General features: G+C 43.9%; 9 protein-coding genes across 9 annotated transcripts; 5 read left to right on the top strand and 4 right to left on the bottom strand.

Moving 5' to 3' along the window:
* Positions 1-70: 70 nt before the first annotated feature.
* Positions 71-947, bottom strand: I206_105859 (uncharacterized protein; the record flags this gene model as incomplete). The annotated part of the gene is made up of 2 exons (XM_019156409.1): positions 71-100; positions 189-947. The coding sequence occupies 2 exons, from the start codon at positions 945-947 to the stop codon at positions 71-73; spliced, it is 789 nt and encodes a 262-aa protein (XP_019010211.1).
* Positions 948-4,359: 3,412 nt separating this feature from the next.
* I206_105858 (uncharacterized protein) lies at positions 4,360-4,816 on the top strand (the record flags this gene model as incomplete). Its single annotated transcript, XM_019156408.1, has 3 exons — positions 4,360-4,534; positions 4,607-4,714; positions 4,773-4,816. The coding sequence occupies 3 exons, from the start codon at positions 4,360-4,362 to the stop codon at positions 4,814-4,816; spliced, it is 327 nt and encodes a 108-aa protein (XP_019010210.1).
* Positions 4,817-5,634: 818 nt separating this feature from the next.
* I206_105857 (uncharacterized protein) lies at positions 5,635-5,940 on the top strand (the record flags this gene model as incomplete). Its single annotated transcript, XM_019156407.1, has 1 exon — positions 5,635-5,940. The coding sequence occupies one exon, from the start codon at positions 5,635-5,637 to the stop codon at positions 5,938-5,940; it is 306 nt and encodes a 101-aa protein (XP_019010209.1).
* Positions 5,941-7,103: 1,163 nt separating this feature from the next.
* Positions 7,104-9,314, bottom strand: I206_105856 (cytosolic Fe-S cluster assembly factor NAR1; the record flags this gene model as incomplete). Its single annotated transcript, XM_019156406.1, has 5 exons — positions 7,104-8,295; positions 8,350-8,868; positions 8,931-9,076; positions 9,139-9,231; positions 9,294-9,314. 5 exons carry the CDS (start codon positions 9,312-9,314, stop codon positions 7,104-7,106), a joined length of 1,971 nt encoding a protein of 656 aa, XP_019010208.1.
* A 422-nt stretch (positions 9,315-9,736) lies between these two features.
* I206_105855 (uncharacterized protein) lies at positions 9,737-10,680 on the top strand (the record flags this gene model as incomplete). The annotated part of the gene is made up of 7 exons (XM_019156405.1): positions 9,737-9,756; positions 9,822-9,858; positions 9,918-9,941; positions 10,004-10,110; positions 10,194-10,317; positions 10,422-10,586; positions 10,645-10,680. 7 exons carry the CDS (start codon positions 9,737-9,739, stop codon positions 10,678-10,680), a joined length of 513 nt encoding a protein of 170 aa, XP_019010207.1.
* Positions 10,681-11,015: 335 nt separating this feature from the next.
* I206_105854 (uncharacterized protein) lies at positions 11,016-12,601 on the top strand (the record flags this gene model as incomplete). Its single annotated transcript, XM_019156404.1, has 9 exons — positions 11,016-11,043; positions 11,099-11,152; positions 11,223-11,342; positions 11,425-11,501; positions 11,599-11,794; positions 11,867-12,070; positions 12,167-12,248; positions 12,322-12,460; positions 12,524-12,601. The coding sequence occupies 9 exons, from the start codon at positions 11,016-11,018 to the stop codon at positions 12,599-12,601; spliced, it is 978 nt and encodes a 325-aa protein (XP_019010206.1).
* Positions 12,602-12,838: 237 nt separating this feature from the next.
* I206_105853 (uncharacterized protein) lies at positions 12,839-15,281 on the bottom strand (the record flags this gene model as incomplete). The annotated part of the gene is made up of 8 exons (XM_019156403.1): positions 12,839-12,912; positions 13,028-13,462; positions 13,525-13,601; positions 13,694-14,456; positions 14,511-14,574; positions 14,655-14,756; positions 14,843-14,977; positions 15,057-15,281. 8 exons carry the CDS (start codon positions 15,279-15,281, stop codon positions 12,839-12,841), a joined length of 1,875 nt encoding a protein of 624 aa, XP_019010205.1.
* Positions 15,282-16,371: 1,090 nt separating this feature from the next.
* On the bottom strand, positions 16,372-19,377 carry I206_105852 (uncharacterized protein; the record flags this gene model as incomplete). Its single annotated transcript, XM_019156402.1, has 2 exons — positions 16,372-18,456; positions 18,670-19,377. The coding sequence occupies 2 exons, from the start codon at positions 19,375-19,377 to the stop codon at positions 16,372-16,374; spliced, it is 2,793 nt and encodes a 930-aa protein (XP_019010204.1).
* An 846-nt stretch (positions 19,378-20,223) lies between these two features.
* I206_105851 (mitochondrial 54S ribosomal protein mL58) lies at positions 20,224-20,977 on the top strand (the record flags this gene model as incomplete). Its single annotated transcript, XM_019156401.1, has 2 exons — positions 20,224-20,702; positions 20,812-20,977. The coding sequence occupies 2 exons, from the start codon at positions 20,224-20,226 to the stop codon at positions 20,975-20,977; spliced, it is 645 nt and encodes a 214-aa protein (XP_019010203.1).
* Positions 20,978-21,491: the final 514 nt, after the last annotated feature.

The following is a 21,491-nucleotide window of genomic DNA, read 5'->3' as shown; positions in this document are numbered from 1 at the left end:
AAGGAGATGATTTTTCCGGTTGAAAGATCAGTCTTGAATAGACGCCTCCCGGTCAACGTCATGCGTGAAGTTATCTCTTATCGGGCTCGTCATCAGCCATCTGTGGTCGAACAAAGTGTATGTCAGTCTTTTTCAACGTATCTGACCCACATCCAAATGTATCTGGACTACGGCATGATTGAACTCACAGGATGCATGGTCTCTATAACCTTGGACTGATTGCAGTACTCGCCGTTCTTTGCAATCCGATATTCTGGAATGACGTGCTTCCTGGTACTTAAAGTTGACCTGAAACCCGGATGTGTACCATCCACCGGTTGCACAACGTAGTGTTGTGGTGAGAACGTAAAGATTGGCTTATCCACCTTCAAGATCTGTTCGGCGGTTTTCATTGTGTCGGGGTCAGTTCCAAGGTCGACTGTGCAATTGACCAATGTCTGTCCCCACGTGTCAGTGCGTTGAGAAACTGCCTCACTTGTTTTGACAAGTTCATCATGCGTCTTTCCATCAACAGTTATTGTTCCTGCTAGACAATATTCTGATTCAGTATTGTCCCAGCCGGAATCTGTTTTTGGCTTCAAGGTTGTATCAAATTGGCCGATTCGAGATCTATAAGGTATGAAGACGTTCATGCTGTTCCCTTTGGCATCCGTAGCTGTACCGTACACTCCCTTGAAAGCTGCGAAGGGGATATGAACCGAAATCGAGGATGCCCATCTCGAGAATCTTTCTTGATCCGCCTTTGCTTTGTTGGAAAGTATGCCCACTTCATCGTCTACGATTTTTTCAATAGATGTAAAACGTGGGTCTTCCTTAGATGAACTTGGATTACTGTAAGTAACTATTGCCTCTCGGCGTTGCTTGATACAGATAGTACCAGGTATTAGATGGGTGAATGGACAACTTGACACATCATAGGCCCCAGTCTGATTATTGGATGAAGACATACTGTAATGTGGTTATTGTGTTTAGAATATACTATTGAAGTTTAGCTCGATGTCCTCTGCCGATGAGCTTTATAGGTTCCATCGAAGTGTTACCAGATGAGCTGCATTATCATTTTCGACTCGATTTGACTAGCTGCCTTCGAACAGAGAATTCTCTCCCTTTGACCAAATACTGGTCGATGAAAGCAAGATTGTACGTCATGGCTAGACGAGCTATATTATTCTTATCGACTCGATTTTACTAGCGGCCTTTCGAACAGAGAATTCTCTCCCTTTGACCAAATACTGGTCGATGAAAGCAAGATTGTACGTCATGGCTAGACGAGCTACATTATTATTTTCGACTCGATTTGACTAGCTGCCTTCGAACAGAGAATTCTCTCCCTTTGACCAAATACTGGTCGATGAAAGCAAGATTGTACGTCATGGCTAGACGAGCTACATTATTCTTATCGACTCGATTTTACTAGCGGCCTTTCGAACAGAGAATTCTCTCCCTTTGATCAACTCCTCCTCCAGAAAGGAAAATTGAACGTCATGGCTACTATGATTGTGCCATGCTATGCGAAGTCCGCTTTGGTGATGATCATCATTTGCAATATTCTGACCGAGCGTGTGACGTAGTGACATATAAAGCGTATTTACGAAGCAAAGTCGAACAAAGGCAAGACAATATTTGGGTTTGTGTGAACAACCTGAAAAACAACGTGCGCTCAGTTCTGGTGCCAGATAAGACCTCAGAATCAGAAGGAGTCATGAGTGGGGGGCAGGCATAGTTACGCCATGATTTCACGAGGGGAAGATAACTTACGTAGAAAGTTTCGGAGCTCATTATTTCATATTCCCAATCCCGTGTATACGACCACAAGCCTGGTACTCCTCACTCAAGCGGAAAGTGGGTGTAGGCCAAAAAACTTGACAGCACTTTTAGCCGAGGAAAGGAGGTATACAATCAAAGAAAAGCGAAAGGATGTACCCAAAACTAGATTCTCACCTAGCTCTCATCCCAAGCTGACGCGAAGACTCCCTCCATTGTGCTCTCTGACTGGAGGCAAGGGAACTGCAAGTCATTGATTTATCGATGAGGTCTTGAGGTAAGAGGAACCAACAGTAAGCTCTGTACTTTTCAGACTGGAGTTATCGATCAGTTATTCCTACAGCTCACTCTACAGAGAGATGTATTGTGCATATAGGGGGGAGGGGAATCACAGGAAATTGGAGGATTTGCCGGGGTATCTGTCAAATTCCTCCTAACAAACTTTCAGCCTGATACAAGCAGCACTGCTAGAAGAGCAAGAACGTTTCTGACTATCGTACCACCGCCTGAGAACTCGGATATACACATACGAGACCTTACCTCCACCGAATCAGAAGGCGTACATATGCATGTGAAGAATTGCCTAATACGTAGAAGGCTTAGCTGGAATGTGGAATTCAGGTTCCAATTTACCAGATTTGTTACAATACTAGCTTAATGGAAATCACATAAATGGCGTAATTTAGCACCATCGATTGAATATGCCTTCGAGGTATAGGTCTAAATACAAGAATGCCAGACGTCGTGTTCGCAATTATCAGAATCTCGCTTAACAGGCTGCTTCTTGGGACCTTACGTAGAGAGGATTGCGTACATTTTCTTGTTCTTTCTTTTCAGTTGTACCTTACCTCCCGTGTTATCGTACTAGAGTCAAAAATAGGCAGGAATCCATGTCATGTGTTCTAATTTGAGCCCCACAAAAGTCGATCATTTACACCTGCGGATCGAACAAGAGATCATCGTTGCGGATCTTTTGATAATCGATAAAACAAGGTCAATTTCTCCACATTACGTCAGGGCGGGACGGGGTTTTTCATAATCTTTTACTAGATTAACGAAATTTTCTTTTCTTTTCTCGTTGACTTCACCTTTCTCCAGAATCTAACTGTAATTAATGCATAAAATCGCTAAACTTGTCATTCCGGCTAAAGAGTTCGCCAGCTAGAAGTTTGGCAACCGATTGAGGTACCGCCGTCTCTCCGTTTTTACAGGAGATATAGATTCAACGTGCACGACACCTTGGTGCAGAAAAATTTGTCGTAAGGGCCTTGAGTAAATCAACAAAATGGTGGAAGATCATGTGCCAAAAGCCGGATCTATTTTAGGTGTTTGTATCTCCTCTCGCTAGGTACCGAGTGATCTGCAGTACCACAAGATTACCAGTCTTAGTTCACACTACCCGCAACGCAATCTGGCTAGGTTTCCCGAAAGCAATCTGATCAAAACTTCGGCCTAGCAAACTCTGCGTCATCATTGCTCATTTGGGTTCTGGACACCATTTGGATGGCAATGATGGGCGAAATGGAAGAGTGTTTGACATGTAGAGCAGTGCCTCCATAGGCAGTTCTTCATTCACAAGTGCAGCTGCCAAGTACAGGCTAAAAGAGCTTGGGTAGGATTCTCTACATTCGCAACAGAACCCTGTGCAGCTGCGTAGCAGCTTAACACTGGAAGGTAGTCTGAGTGTTTCTCTTCAGAATACCTCTGTAGGATAAATAACGTTCTTGGGAGTCTGGACAGGCACTCGATCGGCTCCAGGATCAGGCATTTGGTAAGCTCTCGTCAAAATTAAATACAAAGACTATTTCGCAATAACGGAGTAGACTAGTCCGATCAGGTCATCTACTCCGCTTGAAACGTGGTTATCAGGCTTATGTACTCCATTGCATCGTGTGGTGTCAATACTGTACTTCACCAAGTGGCACCCCTCCAATTTCCTGCGGAACCACTGGAGTTTGCTCTTATCCCTTCTTGAAAGCGTGAATGAAGGGTCAACCAAAGAGGACACGCACTCTTAGTTAATTATACTAAAATTAATGATGATCCTCCCAAATTGAAGCGAAATTGTTTCTTGTTTGTCAATATCCCATGAGGTACCAAGAAAATCGTAAATCGGAATTCTTGTCAAGTCGATCAACTGACTGCAAAAGGAGCCGAGAATTATCTAATCTGACATGAAGGTCAGCAAACCCGAGCTATGAAGAAATGATCCGATTGCTAATATCTTACTTGGCATGTTAAAGCTAAGTTTTCATCGATTTTTAGAGGATCTCCTCAATGTCGACGCTCGAGTTGGGTTGATCTCGCTTCCGAACCTAGGTTCATGAGAAAATCTCATAATGTAATATCTTTGTGACCAGACATAGTCATTCTCAGATCGCCTTTCCTAGTCTATAGCGGCCTATCGGCTGCCTACTGACCGTACTCGGGGGCTGAATCGAAGTCATAGAGACAGAAGACTTTTGACAAGGTATAAATACCCCCTCCTAGACCAACATTTCGAACTTGTTTCTTCAACACAATTTTCAACAACCAACAAACTCACTTACTACAACAACAACTTGACCCAAACAATCGAACTTGATCAAAGCCAACATGCGATTCTCCACAATCCTCGCTGCTGCTCTTGTCACCCTCTCCTTCGGAGCTATCGCTTCCCCAGTCCCAGTCGAGGTAATCGACCTTGAAGCTCGAGGAGGATCTTCCTCTTCTAAGCCACCAACCGTCCCTCCCGGATATAAATTGGTCACCGTTGGAAACATTTACATCTGTGAGTCTTGACAGTCCGAGCGATCGACTGTTTTCGGCCTGAAGGCGTATGACTGACACATTGGGTACTCAGTGACCGACAACGACGGTAACTTTGCTGGTGCTTTCTCCAAGGGCAGCTACAACGGTGCTCAAGCTGGATCCCAGAATACAGGTGCTGGCTCAACCAACAAAGGTAACAGTAAGTATAGTCATCCCTTTCTGACCGTATGGGTGAAGGCTTACATGTACGCTTTTAGCTAATTCTCAAAACATCGGTGATACAACCATCCCCAGTTGGTAGATTGGTATGAAGCTGAAGGGTTATCAGATTTGGTTTGGCTCTGCATATGTATTTCTTTGATGGTGGAGTCAGAACGAGTAATACCGATTTCCCCCTTTGAATCTAGCTTTCCTGTATTGAATTTGCCTTTGATATTGTATTTTGTGTGATCCTTGGAAATCCTGTAAACCCCGAATAAACCTTTGGCGATCCGACTTATAATGTACGAGCGTAAGAAGTGTAGTAAATTTGTAAAATTGTAAATTTGTGAATTGAATGTATTTTGTCACTCCTTTTCATCAAGTCAGCATGGATCGCTGATCAGAAAGTGTCTGTTCTGTATGAAGTTTTTGACATCCTGATGGAAAGCCAAGTTTGCCTTTTTTTGTTATCTTACCCCATCATCAAAAGAAAGATAAGAATGAGTCTCGAATACAGCATACGGTGGTGCATGGCATATTGGCAATACATTCGGATGATCGGTCCAGGCTTTGTCCCCTATAGGATTTGTCCTAACTATCTACGCCCAAAGATTCTTTTCGGGTTCTGATCTTCTCCTGAATCTGGTCTGGAACCCGGTGTATGCCTCCTTTACCAGGAAATCCGCGTCTTATCTATGAAGTCAAATTTAACAAGTTGTCTTATGATACCATCTACTCGGTTGAAGGCAGGGAGATAAGCTACAGGATATAAATAGTTAATGAAGCTTTTTTTCGATTTTCTATAAATAGTTCCCACCTATCCATTTTTTACTGTACTTTATACAGACCCATCGATCCTTAGCATCACTTAGCACCACAATCCAAGCACCTTTTATCGGGCAGTCACCTCAGAACCCAATGTCATCGTACGCCACTACATTCGGTTTACCATCCCATAGAGATTTCCAAGAAATCGAAGTCGAACCATCTGAAGCTTATGACGATCGAGAAGATTATTGGGATTTCAGATCGAGTGATAGTGTAACAAAGGCCAATTACACTATTGTACCTATCCTCAATGCGGGTGGAGAGGAGACGTTTCTGCGTATCGAGTTTAAAGACGGCGTGTCCATCATCTCTGATTGTAATCTTGATCGCTTGAGTAGAAAACAGGAAGAAACATGTTGCCTATTGGCTGCTACCTCTGTCAACGGTAGAAAGTGATCTAGAGCGGATCATCTGTCACGATGGAGGAGAACGAGTACGAGGTGTCCATCTGTCGAGCCCCAGTTGATATCAGTCCATAATCATTATCATGGGACCCAGGTTTCTTACCTTTTTGAGATGAATAAGAAACACGATGTGCAATGAGCTGAACCCCGTTCGGATGGCCAAGCCGAGTCCACTACATCTGTATACATCGTAGTAAGTCATGGCCTCATTTCATGCTGAAAACAAGAGTGGCGTACTGCTTGAGTATACACGGTCTTCGTTCCTCCCAGACGTATAAAGGTAAGAAGGAATACTACCATTGATCACCTATTCCAGGAAGAAGACAAAGAAGGTCTAGGCTCAATGGGGCCACAAAGAGAAGTTCGACACATATGGAGTCTGACGTTGCACGATAAGTCTGTTTGTCTTCGCATGTTGTAATGCCTGGGAGAAGATCCAGATCTTGGAGAATCTTGACATGGGCGTCGGAGCTTGAAGAAGGCCGATGACAAGTGTGGATCATGGATTATCAAAGGTTTAGAAGGCCCTGTGAGCTTTCAAGAGAAGATGACGTTTGTAGGCGAAGTGAAGCAACAAAGGAGATGAATACTGTAGATGAGTATGATGTCAGGTCTTCGGCCGTAGGAGTACGATACGGAGAGACTGATCGTCGCATACAGCGACGAAATAAGTCCAGATTTCCAAAGATGTTGAGCGAGATACCCCGATGATGTGCTCGTTTATGAGATGACGCCTATGAGCGAAGTGGAGCTATAAAGGGAATGGACTTCTTAGGGTGAGTTCGATGAAACAGTCTTCAGCGTCGGACTACTCAACAACGAGAACCACTCCTTGACGAAGGCCCGAGGTGAGGCCGGATCTTGAAGAAGCCTTACAGTATCCGAAACACTTGTGCTCCTCACCAGGTCGAAGAGAGCTAAGCGAGGTTCGAGAGACAACAAAGGTTTGGATGACTTATTCTCCGTCTTTCATCATAAATGTCCCGTTTCTTTGCTCCAGGTATCTTACAGTGATTACTCAGCCGAAATCATATCGTCCATAGACATCGCTTTTGCTTGATCATAGTACACCACGTTCGATATCGCATCCTGACCATGACTGTCTATATGCATACACTATGATGTAGAATGAACGTCAAGAGCGAGCTACAGAGCTCACCACTTGACAGCTTCGAGCGTAACACCACCCTGAGATAGAATATCACTCTCAACTTTCCTAAATCTAGTCCGCATGAGTTCCCACCTTTTGTCGGAGTCATTCCCGCATACATCCTGGACGACTTGCTCAACTAATCGATCCGCCTGCTTCGATCTGACATCAGTCCCATGCCTGTTCTTGAATCCGTTGACATTGTTCATATCACTGATGATTGCTTGACTATACGAATGATTATCGATATTGGATGCTTCAATTGGAGGAGAAGGTGGAGGAGTGGGTAAACCAGTCCAATATATGTTCTCAACTTTCTCGACCCATTCTTTGGTCGACCACCTCATACCTTCTTCAACTCCACCCAATCCACTAGAGGTCTTTATCGGTATATCGGCTATGTCTGTGCCCTCATCAGGAATAGGTCTGGTATACCCTTCTTCATCAACGTCCATTTTCTCCTCCTCGGCAGATGCATTGATTGACGCAGTGACGGGCTTCATTTGACCTCCACCATTCACACATCCTCCAGGACAAGCCATGACTTCAACGAAATCCAGCTTCTTATCTTCTCCACTCGCCAAACTAAGACTAGCTATACTTTCCGCATCTGACGTAGGTGTTGAAGTTCCCGTATCTCCTCCACTTGCAACTTTGCCCTTTCTCCGCCGTGCGGCGACTGCTAAGCTCAATTTCCCGGCTCCTGCGCCTGATCGACCAGCTTTTCCAATGCCAGTCTCTTTCGCTACTTTCCTAATCAGGTTTTGCAGATTCCTGAATCCGTAGACTTTTGCACCTTTGAATAATACTTCGCCGGTGAGGGTATCGTGGATGAGGTATTCCACGTTGTCCGTCGAACCTCTGATCTCCCTCGTGCTTATCTTTGTAGGATTGGGGTGGTTGATTTGGATGTCTCGTATGATGGTAGCGAGATATGATCCGGATGAAGAGCCTTCATGAGTGAGCATTTCCGGGAATGGAGATTCATCGTTACTGCCCAGAGAGGAAGCATTTTCATTTGATACAGGCGCATAAGGATCAAAGCCTAATTCCTGCAACAGCAAATCTAATTCGCCGGTGGTGAGTACGCAGTCGACGTCTTTGGTGGAGTACAGGGATGAATAGAAATCAGAGCGAGAGGCTTCCAGCTTCTTATCGTAGCATGGCATGGCTGTAACGTGGTAAATTTCGTTGGGTCTTCGAGCTGGGTCAGCTTCATCACCACTTCCTGGATTGATAATCGTAGCTCACTTGTAGTTTGTATGGTGACCATACCAGTTCTTCGCTAATGCGCCTATTATCCCTTGACTACTCTTTGCCGCACTCAACAGGTGAAGCAGGTCCCCTTGAGCTTTCTCAGCATAGCATACCCAGCCGGGACAAGCACTAGCCAGCATAGGCAATTCAACGGCTTTCCCTTTTTCTTTCTTATCCTTTCTTTCGTGATACTCCGCCACAGTCTCCCTAAGACTCATATGACGAGCGAAAGTCGTGTCCCATACTTTCCATCCACCATTCTCTGATCTACCAAGAAAAGACCTAATCCGGCGAAGCAAGTTCAGAAGTGATATAGGGGGAGATAACTGTGCAGAAGAATATGCGGCTGATAATGAAGCTAATGTCTGAGGAGCAATTGATAAAATGGGTAATCGCGGTTTATGGCATGGTGCATCTGGGTCAGTCGAAGTAGGATTGGATGATATGAATTGGAGGACTTCGTTCTGAGACTGAAGAGTGATAAGCAAGGATTCGGTAGAAGTAATGCATCCACTGGGCAGCATCAAGGTTGTTAGCCAACGAGAATGCTATTATACCATATGGACTAGTCTCACCTGCAAGCTAGACAATCATTTAGATTGATCTCTGCCTTTTCCAAAGCTTTCTTTGCGTTCGAAGTTGACGGTCCAGGTCCAGCATTATCGGTAGGATAGGTCGATACTTCGTAATAATTGTTATTGGAATCAATTTGTATTTCACTCTGCAAGCAGGATCATCATTAGCTGCATGCAAAGATCTCTCCGATAGTCATTGGTCACCTACAGATCCTTCCTCAGCGGTGACTGATGGCTTATTCCTCACTGGTATGATACAAGCTTGCGATGGAGTCAGAAAATCATCCAGGTCGGTTATGGTCTATGAACTTGCAATCAGCTTACAAAGCCAGTTCATAGCCTGTCATATGAGCAAAGACTCACCAAAGCACCTGAAAAAGCCATAGCTGATTGTTCTCCTTAGCCTTTAGGATCGAATATGATGTTTGAAAAAGTGGAAGGAGCGTTAACCCACTTTCGATTTGACTGCTTTTTACAGATTGATGATTTCATAAGCAAAATGAACTCGACTGAAATCGCGAAATAACTTTGATCCTACTCGCTCTCCAATCATTTGCCACCCAAAACAAACACAACGGCCAAAGCCGCTTTCGGGTGTATAATTATCATTGATCATGTGCACATGTAATGACGTGGAATTATTCACCGATGTTATCGGTCTTCCGGGGGTGTAATGAGGTGGAGGATGTCCATGTATGCTGTATGACGTTGACCCAGTCAAGATCTCAACTGATATAAGCTATCATGATTAAGCTAATTGCGCTTCTTCAACAATTGTAATTGGCAAGAAGATAATAATATAAAAAATGCCAGTACTTCTTGAAGGGTGAGGCTTGCTTTTCCGACAAATCCCTGTTTAAATTTGAGCTGAATATACAATATTGAAACCAGATCTTGTCACTGTAAAGCAGTAAAGTACACAGTGGAGGTAAGCCTTGGCCCGAAGTAATATATTTTCAAAAAAGCAGCCTGATGATATGAATGAAGTCGAACACTCCTGTTCCATACCAAGTAAGCTCTTTACGATAGCTGATAGGGCACATACTGATTCCCGGCTTGATTATACTTGACAGTTATGTCAATGCTCAATCTGCCGTAAAGCTGGAGGTTATATGGGCTCGGTGAATATAATGGGAAATACTAAGACTCTCAAAATCACAAGGGGAGAGAACGAAATCAAGTATATCACCTTCTATTGAGCTCGTAGTTGGTTGTAGAGGTATTCAAGGCTGAACTATTTATGGGGTTTGTTGAACGGAGTAGAAAATACATTGCCGTGAAATCATTTGACGAAAATGACCAGCCCAAGGAACGTTATAATTCCGAAAGAGCTTTCTGTTCAGAATGTTCAAGTATGCTATGGTGTTATGATGACACATGGCCCAACGTGAGTTCTCGAGAAGACCTCATCGATTTAGATTTTCTTCTTGTAGCTTTGGATGGGAATGTCAAGTGGAACGCAATCGCTAATAACTGATTTTCTAAATTCAGTGGATCTATCCTTACGCTTCTTCGATCGATAAGCCTGATCCACTTCCTTCTCTTCCTAGAGGTGTATCATTTATTGTCCTCAAGCGAGATTCATGTCCTAAAAATCTACCTATACCTGAGGGCGCAAAGGCTTATGAAGGATACCCGCCTGGAGAAGGGATTGAAGTGAGTTATCAGACGGTCTGATTACTGAGACAAAGGAGCTGACGGTGGCCTGGAGCAGCATTGGCACAAGACCAACGGAGTTTGGGTAGACTAAGGTCAACGTCGGGAGTCAGATCTCCGATATATGATGTGCGTGAGGTTGTATGATATCGTGCAAAAGATGAATGGTAGGCATGTTGGCTTAGAGCCATGCAAAATGTATGCATCGACGCAATCGCAAAAGTCAGTGATGATTAAAATCATTGAAGATATTGGCTACATATATCAATTTATCTTCACGCGTGGTCTTACGTGACCTGAGACGCGTCCTAAAACTGCCTGAGAGCAATGTTTGACTTTTTGAGATATCTTCAGCTGCCTTGAGCTACGATTGTGCTTAGACTCAAGACCTTTCAAGTATTTTATACCCAAGGAGCCAGACTAGCCAGAATGGAGTACATATCAGTAATTAAAGATGGTGAGCGATGATCCTCGATGCGCTGATTGAAATTGTCCCGCTAATATCAATCCAGACGTGGATTTATCGAAATCTCAAAGGTATCTTCGAATTCCACATTCTCGTACAGGTAAGCTACTTCTATGGACACGTTAATCCAAGTGCTATGAATATAATCGATCTCTGACATTATGCATTAGGTCAAGCTCAGCTTTATTTGCCTTACACCAATTCCGACGGTCAAGAAAGTATATTGGAATTGATCAAGCTAAATGGATCGCAAAGGAGAACATGGTTTATAGGTGATAGTGGGATTGACGGTAAGGATTAGATTTTTTGACCCACGACAAGGATTTTGGTTCGATCTTGAAGCTAATCTGTGAAGCGTGTAATGGGTAATAGCGGGAAATATACTTGTTCATTATCCTATGGATCCATTGTTTTTGGTTATACCTATCGTATTAGCTTTGAGCAATAGTGTGAGTTGAAGTGACTTAAAAAATTCATTTATAATCCTTCATTTCGTCCGAGATGGAAATCCTTGTGGTTGCTAATCCAAGATTGTTCCCTTTGCAGAATAATGCACAATCCTTCCAACCATTCTCAGATCTAATTTCTACAGCTTCCTCTCTACCCTCATTCACTTTACCAGAACCATTCACTGGCCCTATAAAACCTGGTCAATCTTCAACAGGATACAATCGGGACCTTGAAAGTCTACTGAAATTGAAAATAATTAGGAAAGTGTTGAGAGCATGTTGCGAAAAGAAAGGTGAGAAGGATTCTACAACGACAAGCTTTTCTCTATTCACATGCTGAATTGAGATTTCTACAAATCAAACAGTCATACCCTCTGTAACATCTTCACCATCATCGAAAACAACCGAGCAGAAATACTATAGACCTTCAATACCTATGATCCTAAATCATTTGAAGAAAAAAGTAGAACATTTCGCACAACCTGAAGAATTTGAAAAATTCGATCATCTAGTTCGAGGATTAAGCAAAGATGGTTTACTAGGTGATGACTATGAGGAATTGAGAAACTGTGAGTAAAGTTCACTTCTTGACATCTCCTATCTCTTATTATTCCTGTATGATTATTGGAAACTGTCCTAACCTATTGATATACATCGGTCAACAGTATCACGTATACAAGCTTCTATCGATCATTTGAGTCAATGGTTACCTCGAGAAATCACTCAACAACTCCTAAACTCATACGAGTAAGTCAAAAGATCAATATTCTTTCGTCATAGGAGAGATTGAATCGATTTATTCATTTTTTGTTTGTCTCAGCTTCACTGCGTTATCTATACATGTCAAAAATAGAACAGCGGCAAGTATAGCAGCATCTCAACAACCCAAAAATACTTCCAATAAAGATAAAGATGTAAAAGGAACCAAGAGGAAAGCACCAACTTCGAAAGGTGTAGAAGTGAGTTAACTACTTCTTGCTGAAACGTTATGAAAGATGATCCTGATCGTAATTTCGCTTCAGGCATTGAAGAAGGTTAATACGAATAGTATGAACAAATTGACTAGCTTCTTTAAACCTAAAGAAGGTAAAAAGAAGTAACGATTCAATGTTTGGGGTTTTTGAGCGCCATTATGCATAGGTTGTATTTTTTATCTACAATGGTATCACAAACTGTGTAAAGTGTTTCGTTATTCTCGTTGATTCATCTTTTCACTATGTCGAAAATGACAAGACCAATTTTGTCATTGCAACACAGTTTGTCTTCATATCTTACGATCTTTTCGTTACTTTCATTTAAGGCTGTTATCAACCCTCAGCAAGGGCAAAGATATCAGCTCATAATATCGGTCTATGATTGAACCTTGATGGCTGTCGTCTAATCAGATTCATGGGATTTGCTCTGCTGAGTCCTATAACAATAGTCATTTCCAGGGATTAGCTAATTCTTACCTCTGAATCGCAGACACTAAATTGACTGTTGCGGGCGACTTAGGCTTGAAGCTCTGAAAGCACAATGTTACTCACTTCCGTTCCTTCTATCACCTCCGAGAACAGTATCGGTAGCCTCGTTCTCACCAGGCGGTGGAATCGCCATTGTTCTCCCCGTTAATCCAGCTCCACTACCTATGGTCCTACCTCTTCTTGACCCGTTGCGACTAGCTGCATTGTACGCAGTAATCAAACTACTAGTAGAGCTCCTAGCATCTTCGGGAACAATTCGTGAGAAAGCATGGGATTCTCGAATGGAATGAGATCGCTCAGGATCGAGATAGCTATCTTCCGTTACAGGTTCACCATCTTCATCTTGCCGATCTGTTGGTTGAGTAGATGGTGGTTCACTAAAAGGGATGCTTATGGCCGGACTAAAGTTGTTATTGTTGTTTTGCGTGACTTGCGAAGATGTATGGTGGCTCGATGGACTAGCGACAGATGATGTTGGCGGCTGGGACATCATTACCTCTAGAAGAGTGATCGTCAGCGGGACCATTTGGAGCAGGAGTATTACATGTGACAGAACTAACGCATTCTCATAGTGGTAACTATAGCTCTGAGACCACCCACTTCTTCCAGGACCCTCAAACTCTCTGTCATGGTTCGTCTACACGCCCTCAGTCAGCGTTCACAGTACAGCTTCCACATTGCCTTCGGAATTAAAAGCTGCAAATGAACGAGCAGAACAATTCAACTCACACCTCGTTTCTCCTTTCCATAGTGTCTAACCCGCCTGCTAATTGACATACGCTATCTCTCAGAGCATGAATGGCATCCTGGATATTTGGCATATTAGAGGATGATAGTCGGTTGAAAGTCCAATCCGCGTAAGACTGATGAGAGCCAAAGGTAGGAATCACCATTGATCGTTGACGTGCTAAATCAGCAGCTGCTCGAGTCGTCACTCCTGGATAAGCCGCCTGAGTCTGAGGGGAGGCATGACTGGGCGAATTTGGTGTTGTTGGAGTATGATTAGACTGATCCGATTGATTAGCAGGTATCGCCAGTCTGGGCTCCCTATTCAGATTATTGTTTTCGGATAACGCTTGTACATGCGTGGTAGGTGTAGAAGGGGATGATACTTCTTGTGCTGAAAAATTAATGTCGGGATGATCAAGATCTAGCCAAGGAGAGGTAGAGTCGGTCGTTGATGGTATCGAGAAGCCGAAGGGATTGCCAGTATGCCTTGTATTCCATGACTCTGCCCTGCCCACGTCTGAGCTTTGCATTTCTACTTTTAACAGGTCTATTTCAGCTTGTAATGTCTCATTCCTCTGTTCTAACAACCTGAGTCGAGCATCGTTCTGCTCGAAAAATCCACTTAGCGCTTCAAATGGGCAAGCGTCTAGATGTGTCTGCAAGGCGGATCTGGCGATTATGGCTGGACATCCTCTTGTACCGTGCGGACAAGCTACGTTCTTCTTAGGACATATCCAATGATGGCGAGGTGTATCTTTGCCTACTAATGAGTCTGATTCAGTTTCGAAGGGTCAACATTTATAAGAATTATACACACAGATCTCGTCGCACAGCTCGCACTTCGTTGATGATACCTGACAACAATCCGGGTTCTTTTGCGCCTATGCCGGGGTTAATTTTTGATCAATCGATGCATACTAGCTAGCAAGGCTTTCTGGGAAGAGGTTTCAACCCAACTCACACTCCTGTCCTTGAACACCAGTACAGTGCCGCATTTCTCACATTCCATTCTACGTTGGAAACATTCATACGCTCTATGATGAGGTAGGCGATGTCTTGCCATCTGGTTTTGAACATAAGCCTCGTATTCAGCTTATATATGCACAAGATAGTCGTCGCAGTCTTCTTGAATTGCATATTTTTACTTACAGATAATCCGCAATTTCCATCTTTACAGGTGATTATAGCTTTCGTACAATTTCTTAGATGGGACAGGAGTAATCCCCTTTCCATAATTGACCCACATCCCTCAGCTGCACAGCTGACTTTAAGCTCATCAAGCATCTAGTCGCCCAAATCACAGTATTAGCGACTTCCCTTTCCACCACGATCAGCTTTTCAATCGGATCGTAAGTGTACTCACGAGTTTAACCAATTGTTCAGTCTCCTTCAGACTACTTATACTCAAAGCTGATCTATCTATAGGACATTGTGGATTTACAATGATAGCTCGAGTGATACAATCTCTACAGAAGGTATGTTTACAAGACGTAGTGGTGACTGGGTCGACTAAAGCTGATTGACATATTGCACATGTCAAGTTAGGATCAATTGATTCGACATAATTGTAAATCACTTCATGTGACATTTCGGCCGTACCATTCGATGGACCGATTAATCAAGGCTAGGCTGCTAAACAAGGAGAAGCAGAAGATTTATGCCATGTCGGAAATGAATACTGAGTGATGTTCATATTGTAGATGGAGAAATCAAAGGGATTCTAAGGTAATTTACCTGCACATCAGGGCATGGATGTAGCTTGGACCGTCAAGCTGATTGACATAAGGTAACGTCATAGATAACGGAGATGCGGGGTATCTTGCATCGAACGGCGCAAAAATCAGGCTATATTCATATAAAAAGACGGGCAAGTTCGCCCCATCCCTGAGTGAGGGTGTTGGATGGGATGGGGTTCGTAACAAAGATGAAATGTGGCAATCGCGAGTGCTTTTAAGGTTCGTGTTCGAATCAAACAGCAGGCATACCTCCCAATTCTTTTTGTCCTTTTTCTGTTCAGGGTAATGTTTCCAAGCAAGACCTACATGTTGGCGCCCTGCCCAAGACAATTTGGGTTTATCATGTTACGAACATGGATAAACATACATCATCGAAGCTTTACTCTGATCTTCTCGGAAGAATGTATGCATAATCAGAAATAGCCGCGAGTCTCGTTTTTTAATACTGATTTTTGACTACGCTCGCAAGTGATCGCCTGGTGGATCTGCAGCTCAATATAATGAAGCTGGATGTCTCAAAATGCGTTGTGGCATACACGAGAGATTATAAGTCTCGTGTTCGATTGAACCAGCGCAGGAATTGAATACCATTTTCGCTGTCTTGACTCATTTTCAAGCAGGAGATAGGATTCAATGGACCATTCGTCGCATGGCATGTCGTGAACGCATACAGCGCTTTGATCCAGGTCAGATAAGTCTAAGTTCCAACGGTAAGTGGACTTTCTTATCTCGGACCAACCGATGTGCATCTCAGTGCGAGGATGGACTACCAGAGTCATTCATGATTATGAGCACATTGCTCATTATATATACTATAAACATCTATCTACCAAGTATAAATCAACAAATGTCCTTATATCAGTTTTAGGGGGTAGGCATATTTCAACATTTGGAAATTAAAGTAGTTGAAGTACTATGAATCGAAGGAAGAAAGAAAGATCATTAAGCTAAGATCTCCCATTCAGGTTGAAGTTCATCTTCATCAACCCAAACTACTTCATACTCTTCATCGCTGTCGACAAAATTCCTTTCCTCTACATCTGCGCAATCTGTTTCAGTTGCATCAGGAGCAGCCGAAGTGGACGTTACAGAAGCAGTCTCTTCAGAATCAGATTCAGTTGTTGAAGCAGTTGGAACCGTCTCGTCGGAAGTCGAAGTTGACGTGATTGATTTGGAAGCAGTAGCGGAAGGTGGAGGATAGGCGAAATCACTTGCAGCTGAAGTAGGATCAAAAATTACGGATGTTGATTCGGCAGAGGATGGTTCAGCGAGATTGACGTTTCCGAGAATAGAAGCTGTAGCTGATACGCTTTCAGTAGGAGAAGATGAGGAAGCGGTTAAAGTCATAGTGACGTCCACCGTTGTCCATGAAGTGATGGATTCAGTCGCTATACCATTGTCGTTCTCTTCCACTGAGATCGAGGAAGAAGGAGAAGAAGTAATGGCGGATTCGAAGGAGGAAGATGTCGAAGTTACTGATTCGGTGGGTATTGCCGAAGAGGAAGTAGCGGAAGGTGAAGGTTCACCGTAAGATCCAGAGTCACTTGCGGATGGCATTACTGACGTTTCAGCTGAAGGTAACGATAAGGATGAGGAAGTCACGACTGGATCAGAGGATACGGAAGGGGAAGCGTCCCCGAAAGATCCTGATTCGACTGCTGAGGGTGAGGCGGAAGTAGCTGATGGCGCAGGTTGTCCGAAAGAACCAGAATCTACGGCAGAAGGAGCAATGGAAGTAGCTGATGGAGACGCTTGGCCGAAAGAACCAGAGTCGACTGCTGATGGTACAGCTGAAGCGGTAGCGATAGGTGAAGGTAAGCTTGCTGAGCCAGACGCAGCAACGGCAGAGGTTACAGCAGTCGTAGGGTTGATGACCGGTACAGTCGAATTGGTATCGATGGGGGAAGTACCATTGACGATTGGAACAGTGTAGTTACCGGAGGGGTCTGTACCGTTGAGGGGGAGAGATCCATTGCCGTATGGCTCAGTACCATTCACAGTAGGAACAGTCGAGTTGACATTTGAGGTATCATTACCTGAACCTGATCCACCGTACCAGACAGGGTAAGGCGCAGTGGTTTGAGCAGCTTCTGCAGCCGAAGTAGGAGAACCTGCTTCGGAAGCACCACCACCACCACCATACCAAATTGGATAGGGAGCGGTAGTAGCTGCTGGATCTGCGGAAATTGCTGATGAGGAATCAGAAGAAGACTCTTCTCCTGAACCTCCGTACCAAATTGGATAAGGAGCTGTGGTAGAGGCACCATCGGCAGAAGAAGAAGGTGTCGAGTCAGATGACGCAGACCCTGAAGAAGAGTCATCGGAGGGAGCTGAACCTCCAAACGAAGTTTCATGACCGGGAACACTTGTTGAAGTTGAACTTTCAGCTGAGGAAGTACTAGAGCCAGAAGATGCAGAAGCAGATGCAGAGTCGGTATCGTTGCTTGATCCATTATCGAAATTAGAAGTAGTATGACCTGGTACAGAATAATCTGGTGAAGTCGAATTACCGGTGGAGCTGGAATCAGAATCAGATACGGAAGTATCATCTCCGGATGAATCGGAAGACTCGTCTCCTGATGAAGTATCAGAAGAGGTCTGTCCGTCCACCGAAGAAGACGTATCCGATCCTGAAGCCGCTGTAGCTGAAGCAGTAGTAGAAGGGGAAGCTGTTGAAATTGGGACGTAGATATTGGAAGCTGATTGCAAGTATGGGTTGGTAGCTTGAGCATTTGCTACAGCGGTGATAGAAGCTATATCGATTGATTTTGAGCCTGTTGAACCCGCATTACTCGTTGAAGTAGCTGAAGGTGCGTTGAGATCGGCCGATGTCGTAATTGGTCCACTGGAGTATGAATACGCCTCATTATCTCCACCCTCATCGTCTGATGTGCTTGATCCAGATCCGCCACTGTAGCTCGAGCCCGCTGTAGGTGCTGGTAAGGTAGATGAGTAGAAGGTTGGAGAAGCTGTTGCAGTACCGTCCGCGCCAATATGAACTACATAATCCCATGTACCATCTGCTTCCTGTTTTCCGAGCAGATAAGTCAGCAAATTTTGTTTTTTGTCAAGTAAATCTCTTTTGTTCAGGAGACTGCCCATGATCGGCCGAAGTGCAATGGTCGCTTTTCCTGACCACTTCGTCATGGTCTACCTTACTATCTATCTCACCAAAGCCAACACCACATTCCTGACCTTTGTTTCCTGCAGCATCTTATATTGAGTGGAAAATTTACTCACCTGAGTAGGCTCCAGGACCACCTCCAAAGTGATGGTAGGTAAATATCCTCCCATATTAGCCTTTGCGTAACTTTCCGCCGCTTTCTGGATCTCATCCATATACCCATCACTTCCATCTGTTGTACCTGACAATTGCGCCGTTGAGGTGACAGTGGCTGTTTGTTGATTCGTAATCGTCTCCGTAACTGGTGTATAGACCGAGTAGGTCAAAGTATTATATCCTTTTGCATTATCTAATAACGAAGAAAGGTATTCGCCAGTAACATTCCCTGGATTTGGATTGATAGTATCGTATCCTGAATTTGTGTTTTGAGTACCGGTAGTTGAGTTCGAATTGGATTCCTCATAAGGCGATAATCCGTTTTCGTCTGTTACCGAACTTGAGGCTGATGCAGATGGAGCAACTCCTATACCTGTATAAGAAGCTGTTGCTGACATTGTTGCGCTCGTACCCGGATTGGAAGCAGAATTCGTCACGGCACTAGCACTGCTAGTTCCCACGAAATCTCCTGCTGATAGCTGATGACTGTCTCCTGCTGAACCTGAGGGCGAAGCTAAGGCCGATGAAGAAGTATCATTTTGACGTTTTCCGTAAATCCGTCTAAATAATGACGATTGATGCCTTCTTCTACCTGGTAATGCTAATGAAGAGGTAGCTAGTAATGGAAGAAGAAGAAGGGATGCCGAAGTAGTCTTTTCGATTTTCATCTTGATGTCGAGCTATTAGAGAAAGTTGGAATAGAAAGAATGTTAGAGCCTCCGGGGCTGAGTGATTGAGAAGTGAGGTTTGAGATCGCTTCGACTGGCGAGATGACCTGATTATAAGATGTTAGAGGAGAGTGAGATTAGGATAGGACTGTCTTCAAGACTAGTCAAATGTCAATGATGATCGGCAGCAATGGAATAGAATAATTGTAAGAAGCAAAATACACATGAAGATATTCAATGCATGATATTACTCTTGTCATTGTCCTGCGAAGATTCGAAGCAAGTATTACCTCACCGTTCATTAACACTAGTAGTCATCTAGAAAATTCAATTAGAATAAGCTGCGGGAACTGTTCAGCAACCCAAACTCTAGAGCCTGTCCCTACTATTCTTGCTTTGATATTGCACACCAGTTGAGATGATCTGTTGTAGTAGAAGTCGGAATATGAGATGGCGATTTACGTCGATTGGGTTATATCATTCGAGAACATGAATCAATCAGGGTATATTTGGAAAGGATAAGAGATGGTCTTTTGCTCAAGTGACGATGATGGTGGAATACAAGATGGCTGAACCAGATATTAACAAACCAAAGGCGGACAGCTCCGCCTCCAGCTGGGAGCCTGATAACTAGGCCTCGACATATTCACTTTTATCAGACTCATTACGACCTCAAGTTTCTCGCAAAAAGTCACATCAATCTCTTCGTTGAAGGAATATCCATAGGCGGTCTATCTTTTAGCAGCAGTTAGTCGATATCTGTCACACCTCTCAATACCCGCAACCGACGACTCTACTACAGTCGATCGATCTGACTCCGTCATCGCCAACAAACGAATCGAAAAAATGGCATCTCCGTCCCTAGCTTCTTCATCTCGAGCTATCCTTTCCTTTCCTATAATATCGAAAATCGGTTCGACAAGAGGTGTTTTGCATCGAGCTAGACCACCCAGAATACCCAAACTCAATTCACCTCACACACCAAAGGAACCTTTACCTACATCAGGTACATCTCATCCCGTTGACCCGAAAATTCACCCTCGCCAAACCATTGCATCAGGGTCATCTACCATCCTACTGGAAGATACAGGTTTAACATTCCATCATTCTCCCCCACCGTCCGCGCCTTCATATACGAATGGATCTATGCCTCCTTTGCTCCAATGGCTCAACGGGAAGAGTATAAATTTGTCCGGTGAAGAGAAAGCACCTAAAATAGAGGAAAGAAGGACTTATGAAGGTGAATTGATTTGGTCGGAAGAAGTAGTTGGAAGGATGCAAGAGCTTAGAGCGCAAGGAAAGAGTAGGAAAGAGATTGGTGATGCGTGAGTCACCTTCCCCAGATCAACCCCTGTGTTCAGCCAAGAGCGCAAATATCGCTGTGAATACTATTAGGATGTCGATCTCATTGCTAACAGCGTTCTTGTCGTGCAGACTACAACTCCCTCGAGATCAATATCGTCTGATATCGCGAGTTGCACCCCAAACGGCTGTTCAAAAGGCATCTAGGCTGACGGAGATGGAGGAACGGAAATCTACTTGGGGTTATAACAAGAGACTAGCTAGGGCAGTCAGGGAGAAGAGAAAGGATTTCTGGTAGCGGATTAGCTTCGCATAGTCAATGACTATGCAGATCTGGTGGTGTCGCAAACAAGACCTGGCTTCCGATCGCCGTCATTTGTCTTCTATATGTGAATAGCTTGTCGAATCATAGATCACTCTCATTCCAACAAATGACATCAGAAGGGTGAAAGGAAGGACGTCACCCCTCAGAGATAAGCAGAACGTTTTGGGTCGTAGTTGGCCTGGACAAGGGTTGATGTATCAAAAGAAGGTATTGAGCGACACTGACACACAGCAAGGCATGACTGATATATTACCTAGAAGGCTCAGTGAAAGGTTGAACGACTGTTTGACTGACGTCACCAAAATGCTGCTCCGAAACCAGAATCTGTCGCATCCAGAGCCTAGACGCACCTCGTAAGACCAATCTATAAACAGGATAAGTACTCATAAATACCCTCGACCTTTTTCTCAGATGATCACCTATTTCGTGTACTCATACACTCATACACTCATACACTCATATACTCATACACTCATACACTCATACA

The sequence above is a fragment of the Kwoniella pini genome, chromosome 8 (assembly GCF_000512605.2).
Source record: "Kwoniella pini CBS 10737 chromosome 8, complete sequence".
NCBI lineage: Eukaryota > Fungi > Basidiomycota > Tremellomycetes > Tremellales > Cryptococcaceae > Kwoniella > Kwoniella pini.
This window is presented reverse-complemented; position numbering and strand designations above follow the sequence as displayed.